Source organism: Erpetoichthys calabaricus, chromosome 4 (genome assembly GCF_900747795.2).
Source record: "Erpetoichthys calabaricus chromosome 4, fErpCal1.3, whole genome shotgun sequence".
Classification (NCBI taxonomy): Eukaryota; Metazoa; Chordata; class Cladistia; order Polypteriformes; family Polypteridae; genus Erpetoichthys; species Erpetoichthys calabaricus.
The window spans coordinates 189795849-189812671 of record NC_041397.2 but is presented as its reverse complement, the minus strand read 5'-3'; the positions used below and the strand labels follow the sequence as shown (position 1 = coordinate 189812671).

At 42.0% G+C, this 16823-nt stretch overlaps 1 protein-coding gene across 2 annotated transcripts in view; it reads right to left on the bottom strand.

Annotated features, from left to right (window-relative positions):
* grtp1a (growth hormone regulated TBC protein 1a) overlaps nucleotides 1–16823 on the bottom strand; it is a 131432-nt gene that overhangs the window by 77184 nt on the left and 37425 nt on the right. For both annotated transcript variants that reach the window (XM_051926232.1, XM_051926231.1), the window contains one exon: nucleotides 16040–16198. In XM_051926232.1, the coding sequence (XP_051782192.1) occupies nucleotides 16040–16198 (159 nt within the window). The remainder of the gene's footprint in view (nucleotides 1–16039; nucleotides 16199–16823) is intronic.

Below are 16823 nucleotides of genomic sequence, written 5' to 3'. Positions count from 1 at the left end.
GAAGGCGAATTTAACCCACAATGGGAGGCGTTGAGACAAAATATTGCAGAAAAATATAAAAAAGGAACGGACTGGTCCCTTATTTCTGCTGCAAAACAAAAGAGAGACGAAACGGTTGATGAATGGGCACATAGGATTCAAGACCTTATGGCTAATCACTCGGGCTTGGGAAATGCTGATGACCACACCCGAGCTGCAGTTCCACCTTTTGTTTCCGGTTTGCGCCTTGATATACAAAACAAGGTCCGCACTTCCTGTATTGAGTGGGAAAGTGCCACGTTTGATGAAGTCAAACGACATGCTGAACATGCCGAAAAACAAACTAAGCAGAAGGAATCGGACTCTCATGCCAAATTATTGGCAGCACAGATGAACTATTATACCAGGAATGCTCCTGACCAAGGTCGAGGATATGGCTTTAGAGGAAGGGGACGAGGACGAGGACGAGGACGAGGTGGTTTTAGAGCTCCTCCTGTTGACCACAATAAGAATCCTTTTATTCCCTCTCCCTTAAATTCCAATGCTAATTCCTTCTCTTGCTACGCCTGTGGTGAAACTGGACATTTTCGTCGGGAGTGCCCTCACAGACAGCAACAGCCCCCACCTCCCCTTATTCCACCTGTTTTTTCTGACACCCCTGACCACCCATACTGGCCATAGGAAAACGCTGGGACCTCCAGCCATTTTTTTTTTCAACTACCTTTGCTCACCCATAATTCAGAGACTGATCCTTTACTGACATTGTTCGTTGATGGCACTGAGACTGTTTTCTTAATCGACACTGGTGCCACTCGATCTACCCTCTCGCTGGCAAAGGTCCCTGCCTCGAACGAAACTGTTACTGTGCTTACTGCTTCTGGACAACCTCACCTTCTTCAAGTATCAAAACCTCTTCAAGTCCAGTCACGTCCTGGCGGACATACCTTACTGCATCGTTTTCTTTTCTGTTCAACCCCCAAGTTGTTGTGTCAAATTACCCCTTACCCCAAACCCTCTTTTGCAGCTTGGACTTTAGATATTTCCCCACACACCATTCTCCTCAAAGCCCTACATTTTTTTTCCCCTTGTCTTTTTCCCAATTTACAGGCCCCTGACATTTTACACTGTACTGCCCAATACTTCCCTATAGAAGTAGACACCCCCTGGCTAGAATCTTCCTTACTTCTGGTATTTGCCCCGAAACCCACAAAGGCAGCTGCTTCTGTTCATCTTACATGCTCACAGCACATATTTTATCTTGGCGGCACAGTGCCTCATATTCCCTTAGCTAAATCACGCACTGTTAAATGGGGGGAAATAGGACCATGGGTAGAAAAATGCCTTGAAAGAACAGACTGGTTACAAGTTACTCCAGGTATTTTTGATACTCCTGACCGTTTAAGGATAGCCCATTGTGAGCCTCTGGTGATCCACCCGAAATCCTCCTTCCGCCCGCACCGTGCCCAATATCCTCTGTCTCCCGAAGCAGAGGCTGGCATCTCCGCCGTACATCCCGATCTCGTCAAACGCGGTACCGCCGTTGGACATGGACCGTCATGCCTCAGGGATACACTGAAGCCCCTTGTGTTTATGGATAAGCTCTTGCCCAAAATTTAGAAGGCTTTTGGCCGGAAATAGGACATTGATACAGTATGTAGATGGAAATGATATGTAGCGCTACGGAAGAAAATTGTACAATAGATACTCAGAAATTGTTGCTGTTTCTGGGGGAAAATGGCCATAAAGTTTCTAAGGTTAAGCTGCAGCTAATCAAAACAACTGTAAAATATCTAGGTCATGACATTACGTATGGAACAAGAGCTCTCTCTAGCGATCGCATTACAGCCACTACAGACAGTGGGTTCTAAATTTTACTGAAAGAGCACAGCCGTTGCAACAATTGGCTAATACTCCTGGCATCCTCCTTTCTGGCCAGGTCCTATGGAATGAACAGGCTGAGAAGGCTCTCTGTAACCTCAAAACTGCTCTTCTATCTGCGCCCGCGCTAGGTTTGCCTGATCATTCTCGTCCATTCACTTTGTTCGTGGACGAAAAGCAGGGATTTATGAATGCAGTACTGACGCAACAACATGGAGATAAACAAAGACCGGTGGCTTATTTTTTCTAAAAAAACTGGATCCAGTGGCCGCAGCACTTCCTCCGTGTCTTCGTGCTGTGGCTGCAACAACAGAAGCTGTATTAGCAAGCACGGATGTAGTTCTCATGAGCCCCCTAACAGTTAAAGTGCCTCACGCTGTACATTCTATCCTAGTACAAGCCAAAACTTCACATCTCAACTAGTTACGCAGTGGTCCAAGGGGACTGCCTGCTGGAAGCAAATCGAATTTCATCAAGCTTAAGTGCACAAGCAGCTGAACTCGTAGCACTCACTCGAGCATGTCAGCTGTCCGAAGGGAAGATCGTAACAATTTATACAGATTCCAGGTATGCTTTTGGAGTCTGCCATGATCATGGAGCACTATGGAAACTAAGGGGATTTAAGACCAGTACTGGCAAACCCATCCAACATCAGAAATTGATCGAATCCCTTTTAGAAGCTATAACCAAACCATCGAAGCTAGCGATTGTTAAATGTCAAGCTCACACAGGAAAACAGGATCCTGTTAGCAAAGAAAATGAATTAGCTGACCACTTTGCTAAAGAGGCTGCATATAATAACACACCAACAGAGAAATGACCAGGACCCTGATAATCAAATTATTTCTTTACAGAGTGCAGCCACGGATATCGAAAGGAGAAAATGGTCCAAAGAAGGGTCCCTCTCTGATGGAGTCTGGACTCATAAACACACTAACAAACCTTTTCTCCCAAAAGCCTCTTTCCCAGGAATGGCAAAAATCGCCCATGGCCTCGATCACGCAGGAAGAGATGCCATGGTTCGAGATGTTGAAAAACATTGGGAAGCTGTAGGTTTCTCTACATATGCAGAGCAATTTTGCAGATGCTGTGCAATATGTCAAAAGTTTAATGTGGGAAAAGGTACCCAGGTAAGTCCCGCCGTTACCCCTAATCCAATGGGTCCGTTTGAACACCTCCAAATGGATTTCATTGAACTAACCCCGTCTAAAGGGTACCGATATTGTCTTGTGATTGTCGATGTGTTCTCCCGATGGGTAGAGGCTTTCCTTTCAAAACACAACGATGCCAAAACAGTAGCTAAAGCACTAATTAAAGAGATTATTCCAAGATGGGGTATCCCTCAAAAGTTACAGATAATGGCACTCATTTTGTGAACTCCATTATAAATTAATTAACCACCTGGCTATTGTAAATACCATCCCCAAAGCAGAGGCATCGTAGAACGATGCAATGGCACTTTAAAAGCTAAACTCGCAAAAATTTGTGAACAAACTAATTTATCATGGCCGGATGCACTACCCTTAGCTTTAATGGGACTAAGGGGACGGACACACCGACAACTGGGACTATCGCCGTTTGAGATTCTGACCGGACGTCCCATGCCCGTTGGCATGGTTGTAGGAAATGTGAATTTGCATACTGTGGACAATGATCTTCTCTCTAGTCTTGCAGGATTACGAACCTCGTTGAAGGAAATCCACCAGCAGGTTAATCAAGCCTGGAGGACCAGCCTCCTTTCCAAGGATTTACCAATTCCCTTGGGCACCTGGATCCTGGTTCGAGATACTCGGAGGAAACACTGGCATCAGCCTAGGTGAAGAGGACCATTCCAAATTCTTCTGTCCACACCACACGCCGTGAAAGTTGAAGGACTGCCTGCCTGGATTCACGCCTCACATTGCAAGAGATGGCACCCTTGATTGCTGTGCTACTATGCTTTTCTTTTCCCTTGTCTACTGCCCTGGTCACCTTGACTTTCCCGTTAGGAATTACCACATCAGTGCAGTTTGATTTCTGCTCTATTATCAACTGTGGGACTGGTCGACAAGCCCAGTGGACCGGGTCTGACAAATACGTGTGTATGAGGGGAAGTAACTGTGACAACTGGCAATGGGTTTTTGCTAACACTGGAACTGAGGACTGGGGTTATCAACCTTTTGAGGCCCAAAAATACGGTTTGAAAAATCGGTTTTCTATCATAAAAGGACATGCCTCTCATGAATGTGCTGACAACCATTGTAACCCCTTGATCATTACTTTGAAGAACCCCTCTTTACATGACTCAGGAATATATGTATTAGGGGCATATGTATCTGGAACAGACCCTTTAGGGAGATTTCTAATTAAGATTGACAATCCTGTTACTAACACCCCTCATTCTCTTGCACACACACCCATCTCCCCAACTTTTGGTTCAGACTTTTCTCCTGTTATCTGTTTTCATTTCTTTGGTTGTGACATTTTGCCTCCTCCTCCTGGTTGGTTGTTGTATTATCCCTTTGTTTCGCTATATAATATCTAAGTACTTTACCGCCTCTATGGAAAGGGCATATATGCTACATGAGGAGCGCATGTCTCGTATAGCTTCTTCCATTTTCTCCTCCCCATCCCCTTTCTCCCCCCCTTCCCCTTCATCAACCATTTCAAGATAGAATTATATTGCCCACATCATTTTGTTCAAAAAGGGAGGAGTGTAAAAACATAAAATGATGTAATTGAACAAAATGTATGTGTGTACAGAAAATAGGACAGAATGATGAAACTTGTTTGTATTTTGCGTACGTGACAAAAAGCATGTATACTTTCTGGAAGTTTTCTTTTGATGATGTGTGTGACAAGAAAATATACCTTTAGGGTAATGACTTTACAAAATTGGAAAAATACAATGAGTCAGGACGCTATTTTTATTTCTTACGTGGTCAACGATCAGGAGATTAGAAAGGTATAAAAGAGCAAGGACATCTGCGCTCGAGGCAGATGAAGCGCGGTGTCCTAGGACTGTGTTTCTCTGTCATTTTACCCTTGTCTGGTATGTATCAATAAAAAGGTTTTGACTAATTTTAATTTTCTTCTCTGTCTTCAGTCACAAAAGTGTCCACACCTACCACTTCATGGCTGAGTTGCTGTTGTTCCCAATTGCTTCCAGTTTGTTATAATACCTCTAACAGTTGACCGTGGTATATTTAGTAGTGAGGAAATTTCACAAATGGGCTTATTGCACAGGTGGCATCATATCACAGTGCCACGCTTGAATTCACTGAGCTTCTGAGAACGACCCATTCTTTCACAAATGTTTGTAGAAGCAGTCTACATGCCTAGGTGCTTGATTTTATACACTTGTGGCCATGGAAGTGATATATAATCAATTTGCTTATAACAGTAATAATTTGACATGCTGTAGATTACTTTATTAAAACACAGCAAGTTCACGTTTTATGTAAAAATGTTAATTAGCATGTTAAAAAAAAACGCACATATAAACTACAACCCAATTAAGGGTTTTAAAGGGTCAATGCCTATCCAGGAAGCAAAAAGTGCAAGACAGGAACCAGCCCTGGACAGAGATCTAAGTGTGTGCAGGACAGGGCCTCTTACACACATACATCCACAGTCACACATAGCCAATTCTGAGTTCCAGCTAACCTAAATTGCATGACTTTACATGCCTTTACATTCTGCTGATGTAATGAAGTTCCCTCTTGTAATATTTTCCTAATTCCTGTAGAGAATTACACTAAAGCTTCCCATAATAAAATATGTACCTATTTTGTCCAAACTTGTATGAAAAAATGTTCTCTTTTGATTGGATCAATACGATTATGTTTTCACATTTTTTATAAACAAACAAACTGAATCTATATAGTACTTAATTTGTCATCTGACCTGCTATTGGTGATACTAAACAAGTCACTATTCACCATTCTGATCACATAAAATGTCTGTTTACTATATTTTGCAAAATGACCTTGTTCATAAAATGTTCCATAATTTCAGTCAGTGAGCACAAAAATTGCCCTTCAAGAAACATTTCATACCCAGTTCCAAAAATATAACTGATGCACCTGCTTTGTCCAAAAGTCACTTTGTAGTATAAATTTCACATTACTGCACCTACTTTGTGAAAAATACTAACTTTCAAATTAAATGTTGATAAACATTCATCTGAAACACTCAGCCAATTACTTTCAGCCAATAATCCATCATAAAACCTTCTGCCTTAATGATAGTGTAGTGGCAAGCACCGATACGCAGAAGCAGACCTACCTCATGGAATTATGGTATTGCTTTTGCCAGGGTGGGCCCACCAGCACAACATGAAGGTGGATTTAAATGATAATGCTCTGTGACAAAGGTACGTTAGATGGAAGAATAATTGCCAGTTTAAAGAAGTTTTAATAGAGTGCTTTCTCTATAAGCACACAGAAGTAGAGCAGGAATAAGTGGAACAAAAGTATAAGTTGGTATCTTCCTTTTGAACGTCACACAAAAAAAATGTTTTCATCCACATGAAAGTCAGCTTGAATGCTTACTGAATGTTTTAGCAGAGTTCTTCTAAGCCATTACAGCTGGAAAGTTAATTTAAGAGCATAAGAATTTGGGCCACAGTCCTATTAAATGAATAAATATGTCTGAAGGATAAGTCTAAGCTGAAAACTGGTGTCACAATTTTTTATCATGGTATTTATTACAATATTGTTTACTTGTTCTAAGAACCTTTAAAGTTGGATGTTATAATTGCATTAAACAAAAGTATAGTTACAAAATTAGTATATGTCTAAGTTTAATAAATAAAAGCTCAAACCACAGTAAATTACTGAAATGACAGAACAAATGATAATATGGCAGCGTAAGATGTCACTCAAGACTGGAACTGACGCCACTAAATTAGGTTTGACTGTGACATGCAAAATATAAAAAGTACCAAATATTGTCATGAAAAATAAAATTTAAACAGGGATGCAACTACAGTGTCTGTCTGCAATGATCTTTTCCAGAAAGATTATGCTCCTCCTCTGTACCGATTTATGAGATTTAAAAAGGAATGCCACATATTGGAGCTCTCAAACTAGTGAGAGAGAAAGCAAAGAGAAAAAGCAAGAAATGGACAACACACAGGTGAGAGAAAGGGTGAGTGAGTAAAATCAATATAGGTAACATGGGAACGTAGCAAGGTGGGAAAATAAATGGTTTATAAACCTGGACAGAGTCTTAATTTTTGATTTTTAAGAGGCAATTACCATAACTGTGGGGAAGCTCGGAGAATTCAAAAGCTGAGGAGTACCCCGATTTTAATAAAATCATGCATGAAGTACAGTGCATCCGGAAAGTATTCACAGCGCATCACTTTTTCCACATTTTGTTATGTTACAGCCTTATTCCAAAATGGATTAAATTCATTTTTTTCCTCAGAATTCAACACACAACACCCCACAATGACAACGTGAAAAATGTTTACTTGAGATTTATGCAAATTTATTAAAAATAAAAAAATTAAGAAAGCACATGTACATAAGTATTCACAGCCTTTGCCATGAAGCTCAAAATTGAGCTCAGGTGCATCCTGTTTTCCCTGATCATCCTTGAGATGTTTCTGCAGCTTAATTGGAGTCCACCTGTGGTAAATTCAGTTGACTGGACATGATTTGGAAAGGCACACACCTGTCTATATAAGGTCCCACAGTTGACAGTTCATGTCAGAGCACAAACCAAGCATGAAATCAAAGAAATTGTCTGTAGACCTCAGAGACAGGATTGTCTCGAGGCACAAATCTGGGGAAGGTTACAGAAAACCTTCTGCTGCTTTGAAGGTCCCAATGAGCACAGTGGCCTCCATCATCCGTAAGTGGAAGAAGTTCGAAACCACCAGGGCTCTTCCTAGAGCTGGCCGGCCATCTAAACTGAGCGATCGGGGGAGAAGGGCCTTAGTCAGGGAGGTGACCAAAAACCCGATGGTCACTCTGTCAGAGCTCCAGAGGTCCTCTGTGGAGAGAGGAGAACCTTCCAGAAGGACAACCATCTCTGTAGCAATCCACCAATCAGGCCTGTATGGTAGAGTGGCCAGACGGAAGCCACTCCCTAGTAAAAGACACATGGCAGCCCACCTGGAGTTTGCCAAAAGGCACCTGAAGGACTCTCAGGCCATGAGAAAGAAAATTCTCTGGTCTGATGAGAAAAAGATTGAACTCTTTGGTGTGAATGTCAGGCGTCATATTTGGAGGAAACCTCGCAACATCCCTACAGTGAAGCATGGTGGTGGCAGCATCATGCTGTGGGGATGTTTTTCAGCGGCAGGAACTGGGAGACTAGTCAGGATAAAGGGAAAGATGACTGCAGCAATGTACAGAGACATCCTGGATGAAAACCTGCTCCAGAGCGCTCTTGACCTCAGACTGGGGCGACGGTTCATCTTTCAGCAGGACAACGACCCTAAGCACACAACCAAGATATCAAAGGAGTGGCTTCAGGACAACTCTGTGAATGTCCTTGAGTGGCCCAGCCAGAGCCCAGACTTGAATCCGATTGAACATCTCTGGAGAGATCTTAAAATGGCTGTGCACCGACGCTTCCCATCCAACCTGATGGAGCTTGAGAGGTGCTGAAAAGAGGAATGGGTGAAACTGGCCAAGGATAGGTGTGCCAAGCTTGTGGCATCATATTCAAAAAGACTTGAGGCTGTAATTGCTGCCAAAGGTGCATCGACAAAGTATTGAGCAAAGGCTGTGAATACTTCTGTACATGTGATTTCTCAGTTTTTTTATTTTTAATAAATTTGCAAAAACCTCAAGTAAACTTTTTTCACGTTGTCATTATGGGGTGTTGTGTGTAGAATTCTGAGGAAAAAAATGAATTTAATCCATTTTGGAATAAGGCTGTAACATAAGAAAATGTGGAAAAAGTGATGCACTGTGAATACTTTCTGGATGCACTGTATATGCCTCAGTAAAAAAGAGGGACATGTCATGCTCATCAATAACAGATTACATGGTTAAGATTAATATTATTATTTGACAGACGAAGATGTGTTTGGCTTAAACAAAAGGATAGACAGATGTTGATATGGTCATTACATTGGTTTAGGATCAAAAGAGTTCACTAAACCATAGTTGCTAAACAAAACCAAAGCCTACAGTGGGAATAGAAAAGAATCACCCCCTTCGGAATATTCCCATTTTTTTTTTTTTGCATTACAGCTTTGTGTGTGTTTTTATTTAAGGCTGTAAAGCAAAACAAATGGGAATATTCCGAACAGGATGGTTCTTTTCTATACCCACTGTATACCAGATTTCTTTAGGAGGGAAGTCATTCAGTAATGACTTCAGTAATTCAGACAAAGTTTAACCACACAAACATCTTTTATAACATGGCACTAGTATCAAATGCTTAGAGTAAACATGGAGCACCATAACAATCACAAACTGGCAAAGACTGTGCCCATGACAACCAGAATCACAAAATGACAGCACTCCAACCAATAAACAGAAAATGGTAGTGCGCCAGAAAAAAATAATCTGATACAATGGCAACAAAATGATATGACCATCATAGAATTAAAAACAATCAAATGATAAAACAAAAAAAAATATTACCACATTCCTGACAGGTCCACTCTCCATTCCATTTGCTCTTCCTGTTTTCCACCTTGATGCTTGTTATAATACTTTAGATAATGTAAGCAGAGTGCAGCAGAAATACCATATACTAGCCAGCCGCATAATCACACCGCTTTTTTAATGATTTTTAAGCATAGGGTAAAAATGAACATTTGAAAAATCCGTAATTTAATAAACCACCAAGAAAAGTAACATTGCAACAATGCACGCTACGAACCAACATACAATCATCGTTCAGTATGCACTGCCTGCTTATGTGCCCGCCCCCAACTCCTCACCTGAGTCGCTTTTGTCTCTGCTACAGTCCACATGCACCTCTGAGCCACGTTGTCTTTTTATTGTTCTTTGCGGTTCCTGCTTTTTTTATATATAGAATCCATCTAGTCAACCGGCCATGGTAGTAGCAGGGGTGGGGGGGGCATAGCGTGGGGGGGGGGGGGGGGGGGTAGAAGTGGCAGGGACATAATCAGTGCGAGCGTATGACCCGCACTTACTGAGAATTCCTCATTTGTGGGGAACAATTGCAAGCCCTGGTCCCCATCACGAATGGGGTTCAACGGCTTACCCACACCTGTCGGCGCCGGGTAGACACATGTTGATCCATTTAGTGTAGCGCGAGTGCAGTACCAGACATCCAAGGGCATCAGAGACCTGTTAATGCTCAATCTCATGTAGCTGAAAGCCACTTGTCCCTCTAAGAAGTTGCACGCCGACCACTTGGCGATCGCGTAACTATTTAGCAGTAGGGAGTCTCATTCGTTTTTGGAATTAACCAGACAAATCACTCCACCAACTAAGAACGGCCATGCACCACCACCCACAGAATCGAGAAAGAGCTATCAATCTGTCAATCCTCTCCGTGTCCGGGCAGGGTGAGGTTTCTCGTGTTGAGTCAAATTAAGCAAAATTTGTGTGTGGTGAGTTGTTGCGTCCAGGCACATGAGTAGGCACTGTGAATGCCTTGAGAGCGTGGGTGGACGCGTGCCGGGGAATAATGAGTATCTATATATCTTCTTAGATATAGAAAGCGTCTGATGCGGTGTTTGGTGAATTGTTGCAGTTTGTGAGTTAGCAGTTGTGATGGTTTTACACTCCAGGACATTGCGGTGAACGCTGGTAACAGTGAGGCGGGCGGGCAGGCGTTCTCGTCCCATGCTCTTAGAGTTGGTGGTCGTGTCTCTGTATCGGTTCGAGTTGTTGGGCGGTGCTCTGTCATTTGCATCCCATGGTCGGACGATTTGGTGGATTATATATAGAAATGCAGCCGAAACCAAAAAGAATAATGAAAAGTCAACATGGCTCAGTGGTGCATGTGTACTGTAGCAGAGACAAAAGCGAGTTGGTGAGTTGTTGCGTCCGGGCACATGAGCAGGCACTGTAAATGCTTTGAGAGCGTGGGTGGACGTGTGCTCGAGTTGGTGGGCGTGAGTTGGTGGGCTGGGCTTTGTGAGTTGACTGACATGGCTTGTTTTGTGTATCCCATGGTTGTCTTCCGGCAGTGTGAATGCCTCGAGAGACAGGGTGTCCTTGTTTGGTGAGTTGTTGCAGTTTGTGAGTTAAAAGCTGCGATGGTTTTACACGCTGGTAACAGTCAGGCGGGCGGGCATTCTCATCCCATGGTCTTAGAGTTGGTGGGCGTGGCTCTGTGTTGTCAGCGGGCGTGGCTCTGTGAGTTGTCAGCGTATCCCATCATCTTAGCGTTGGGGGGAGTCGATGTGAGTTGGCGGGCGTGGCTATATCGTGTGTATCCCATGGTTGTCTTGCCTGTTCTGTCGGCTTAGTGAATTATATATAGATGGATTTTTTTTAATACAATGATATGTGTGTTGCAAAGGGTACAGTGAAAAAGTGGTGTAAGAGCCATTTTCCTAGTTATATAAGATTCATAAATATTTTACTAGATGACAATGCATAATCTATGGGTGGTTCCTATAACCCCCATAAGTAGAATTAAATTGGTATATTCTTGCCATTTCTAACAGCTTTGAGTAAACCTTATTCTTCAGCTAGTGACAGCCTTGCCATGTGCAAGGTATGGAGTGTGGCACGCGGCTGGGGGTTGTACCCAGCCGGGACACCCAGGAGGACCGGAGGAGGGCTTACGCCTCCTCCAGACCATGAGGGGGCGACCGCCTTGGTTGCTCTGGGGGCCATGGGTAGAGGGCTTTGAAGCTCAACCCTGTAGGGGCCCTTTGCCACCGCCAGGTGGCGCCCCAATGCCAGGAGAACCCTGGACCTCAGCACTTACGCAACACCCAGAAGTGCTGGGGGGAAGAAGAGCAGGGACACCCGGAGTGCTTCTGGGGATGCAGCCGGCACTTCCGCCACACTGGGGCGTGTCGGTAGAGGATTGCTGGAAGACACCTGGAGCACATTCGGGTGCTTATAAAAGGGGCCACCTCCCTTCATTGAGGGCTGGAGTCGGATGTGGAGAAGGACAAAGCGTGGAGGAGAACAGTGGAGGCTTGGGGGCTTGTGTGTGCACTTTTTGACTGTTGTAAATATTAACTGTAAAATAAATGTGTGGTGGTGCTTTATAACATGTCTTCCCGTCTGTGTCCAAGGCTTGTTCTACAAGAGGCATACAGTTTTAAACCGTGACTGTGCCTGTGCACATGCCTACAGTGCATCACTTTTTCCATATTTTGTTATGTTACAGCCTTATTCAGAATTCTACACACAACACCCCATAATGACAACGTGAAAAAAGTTTACTTGAGATTTTTGCAAATTTATTAAAAATAAAAAAATTGAGAAAGCACATGTACATAAGTATTCACAGCCTTTGCCATGAAGCTCAAAATTGAGCTCAGGTGCATCCTGTTTCCCCTGATCGTCCTTGAGATGTTTCTGCAGCTTCATTGGAGTCCACCAGTGGTAAATTCAGTTGATTGGACATGATTTGGAAAGGCACACACCTGTCTATATAAGGTCCCACAGTTGACAGTTCATGTCAGAGCACAAACCAAGCATGAAGTCAAAGGAATTGTCTGTAGACCTCTGAGACAGGATTGTCTCGAGGCACAAATCTGGGGAAGGTTACAGAAAAATTTCTGCTGCTTTGAAGGTCCCAATGAGCACAGTGGCCTCCATCATCCGTAAGTGGATGAAGTTCGAAACCACCAGGACTCTTCCTAGAGCTGGCCTGCCATCTAAACTGAGTGATCGGGGGAGAAGGGCCTTAGTCAGGGAGGTGACCAAGAACCTGATGGTCACTCTGTCCAGAGGTCCTCTGTGGAGAGAGGAGAACCTTCCAGAAGGAAAACCATCTCTGCAGCAATCCACCAATCAGGCCTGTATGGTAGAGTGGCCAGACAGAAGCCACTCATTAGTAAAAGGCACATGGCAGCCTGTCTGGAGTTTGCCAAAAGGCACCTGAAGGACTCTCAGACCATGAAAAAGAAAATTCTCTGGTCTGATGAGACAAAGATTGAACTCTTTGGTGTGAATGCCAGGCGTCACGTTTGGAGGAAACCAGGCATCGCTCATCACCAGGCCAATACCATCCCTACAGTGAAGCATGGTGGTGGCAGCATCATGCTGTGGGGATGTTTTTCAGCGGCAGGGACTGGGAGACTAGTCAGGATAAAGGGAAAGATGACTGCAGCAATGTACAGAGACATCCTCGATGAAAACCTGCTCCAGAGCACTCTTGACCTCAGGCTGGGGCGACGGTTCATCTTTCAGCAGGACAACGACTCTAAGCACACAGCCAAGATATCAAAGGAGTGGCTTCAGGACAACTCTGTGAATGTCCTTGAGTGGCCCAGCCAGAGCCCAGACTTGAATTCGATTGAACATCTCTGGAGAGATCTTAAAATGGCTGTGCACCGAAACTTCCCATCCAACCTGATGGAGCTTGAGAGGTGCTGCAAAGAGGAATGGGCGAAACTGGCCAAGGATAGGTGTGCCAAGCTTATGGCATCATATTCAAAAAGACTTGAGGCTGTAATTGCTGCCAAAGGTGCACCGACAAAGTATTGAGCAAAGGCAGTGAATACTTATGTACATGTGATTTCTCAGTTTTTTTTTATTTTTAATAAATTTGCAAAAATCCCAGGTAAACTTTTTCACGTTGTCATTATGCGGTGTTGTGTGTAGAATTCTGAGGAAAAAAATGAATTTAATCCATTTTGGAATAAGGCTATAATAACATAACAAAATGTGGAAAAAGTGATGCGCTGTGAATACTTTCCGGATGCACTGTACCGTGTGTATCATGCTAGCAGTGAAAAGAGGCTGCTACCAGTCAAGCCTAATGTTGAATTACAAACAGTCTGTCCATTAAATCATTGTGATTTACAGGCCAGCTAACTAGTCTCAATGATATTGCTCTAAATATAACTCAAAACATAAAGCCTACATCCAACAGAAAGAAGACTTTTTGATTCTAAGTTTTGATTCCATGCTGCCCCACTGCCAAAGAGCTTTAAACTCATTTCATGTTATTCTACAGAATACTGCCAACCATGACACACATGTCATTTCTTACCAATGGGCACTGCTTCTTAGATATTCTCTTGTATAAATTAAGTGCCCCCTTTGGCATTAGAAAAGGGCTAACTGGAAGTTGGGAGACATTAGCATCAGCAGTTATCTATAAATCATTAGATCCTCATTGTATTGAATCAAAAAATACTCAAAAGTGACATTATGCCCATTTAGGTTTCTTTCTATGGGATTTGTGCAGATGAAGTACAGTTTTATCTTCCTCTACCCTCTGCCAAATGGGATTTCCTTAGCCTTTCCCATACTTCAAAATATTATTTAAGTAGATTAGCTTGATTTTCCTGACTCGTGGTTCTAACAAATAGATGTGTAAAGTGTATTATATATATATATATATATATATATATATATATATACATACATACATATACTAGTTGATTACCCAGTGGCTTCGCTCACTGAGTGCAAGGGAAAAAAAATAAAATGTAGTCTATATTTTATTAAACAGTAAAACATTAACATTTAAGAAGTAAAGATACATCGAGCACTACTGGAGTGGTTTCGGGTAAACTACATTTTAAAGGCGCTATAAACACAGCAGGTAAGTAGTAGATCCCTTGTGAAAGGCGCTACACGACCGCTGTGGTATAGAAATTACATTTTCTATGTGATCGTCCAAATTTTTGCCAGACAACCTTGCACTACATGCCTGTGATTTACTTGTTAAAATAATCACAAAAGCAACCTTGAATGTTGTGGGGTTTTAGTGACCCGAACTTACCTTAAGGGACAGTAAGTAGTCGTGCAGGGCAATTTACAAACAGAGTCCTGCTTTGATGGCGCCGATTACACTCATTCGCAAAGATTTCCACTCTCCCAGGAGCCGATGGGGCACCTGAAGTGTCACAAACAGTGTGAGAAGAGAGGATGCTGCCCGAAACTACGAAGCTCTCGACTCGTCGGAGTAACCCGACATTCCGTGCCTCCCAGCGTTCACTTTGTTCTCACGACCCCTCGCAGCTGAAGGCGGTTTCGTCTTCACATTGTTTACAGCTCGGCGCAGTTAAAAAGTAGAAAGACGCAAAGCTGTTTCCTCATCTCTTCTACTATCAAGTACTGCCAACTAAAAAAAAGTTACAATGTGGCAGTTTCAGCAACAGTCACGTGGACGAATAAATAAAACTTCTCTGTCAGAACGCGCCTGGCTAGTTCCTGTATTATAATATGTTCTGTGATCATAGGTAATTTCCATATCGTGTGGTCATACTCCATTTCATACGTAATTTCCATATCACATGGTCATACGTAATTTCCGTTTCAAACGCAAAAAGAATTTTATATATATATAGATATATATAGATATATATTTGTATACGGTATACACACATTGCTTTGTGTTTTATTAAATTTTACTTATTTTGTACATAATATAGTATAATAATATTGATAAATAATTTCAGAGCTCAAAACTCAATACTTTCAACAAAGAGCATCACTCTAAGTCAGCCAGTCAAATGACCATCTCTCTCCTTGTATAAATCTTTGCACTGTATTAGTAAATGATATACACACGAGGGTTTAAATACCAGTTAAATATATAATAGATGGCAACTAGAGACACATCTGACAGATTCTTTCAGTCAACACTTCAGTAGGAAAACTCTGTAGATGGAGCTAGAGATCAATTTATTTTCAGAAATCACCTTTTCTCTTGAAGGATCACATTGTGCCAGAGGCTATCCTAGCAGAATCAGGCAGAACTGTAGGAACACAAATCCTACACCACAAACCAATCCATCAATGTTTAGACTTGACTAGGTATAAACTTTAGCATCATCAAGGAAGCGAATATGCACATCCTTGGAATAACAAAATGAAAACTGATTGTTTGGGGAAAGCAAAGCAAAGCACTCTGGAGCTTTCAGAATGCAGGAATAAATAAACCCTGTCATTGTGTAATCCTGTTGGATACCTACAAGTGGGAAAAACTCATCTAATCTGAAAATGAGTAGGTAAAGAGTTTGAGTAGTTACCAAACCTCTAAAAAATCAGCAGTATGTCATATTGGAAAAAAATTATCAACCAAAAATCATGGTATGATAACAAAGCTAGGTACTTACCTGTATTGATAGCATCAACAAGTTTTGCATCCTTTTCTCCATTCAGCAGTTTGCTATAATAACCTGGGTTCTGATCCATCTGTGCCTGAGCACCACTTGATACCATCCAAATTAGGGAACGGTGTTCATTGGGAATGCCTTTCCTAACATACCTCTTCACTATGAAAAGAAAAAAAATTGGGAAATGGTTTGTGACTGTCAAATTCTAGAAAATGTTCCTTTACTAAAAATAAAAAATAAAATATAATCTTTAAAACACTAAAATAGCAAGACTTTTTAAGACTTTTCTTCAAAAATTCTCTCCAAACCTATAACCTATTTGTCTTTTTATATTTAAGGATTATATAAATCACTAAACATTGCTAGGACTTAATTTTATCAGTTCAGTTGAAAATTACCTAGCATGTACATACAACTCCAGTTTTGTCTGTCAATAATACCACACATGTGTTGTTTGTAACCAAAATCATTTTACAGATTATGTATGTGCTGAAGCACTACAATGTTTTTCAGTAGCCTGGCTGCTGGTTAAAAGTATTGGCATAAGAAATACAACAGAGTTGTTCACATGGTAATTCAATTTTTAACTGAACCTGAATTGCACTGTGACATGTTACAGTTATGTCTTGATCATTGTATTAGAAAGAGAAGGACCCTGAAAAGTGTTAACACTAGCCCCAGAACTGCACCTCTCACTCTGGTAAAATATTGTTTGTACATTCACCTGCAGAAACTTCATACATATGTGATTAGTTGTTCAGAGTGTGTCCAAAGGGAACTAGCT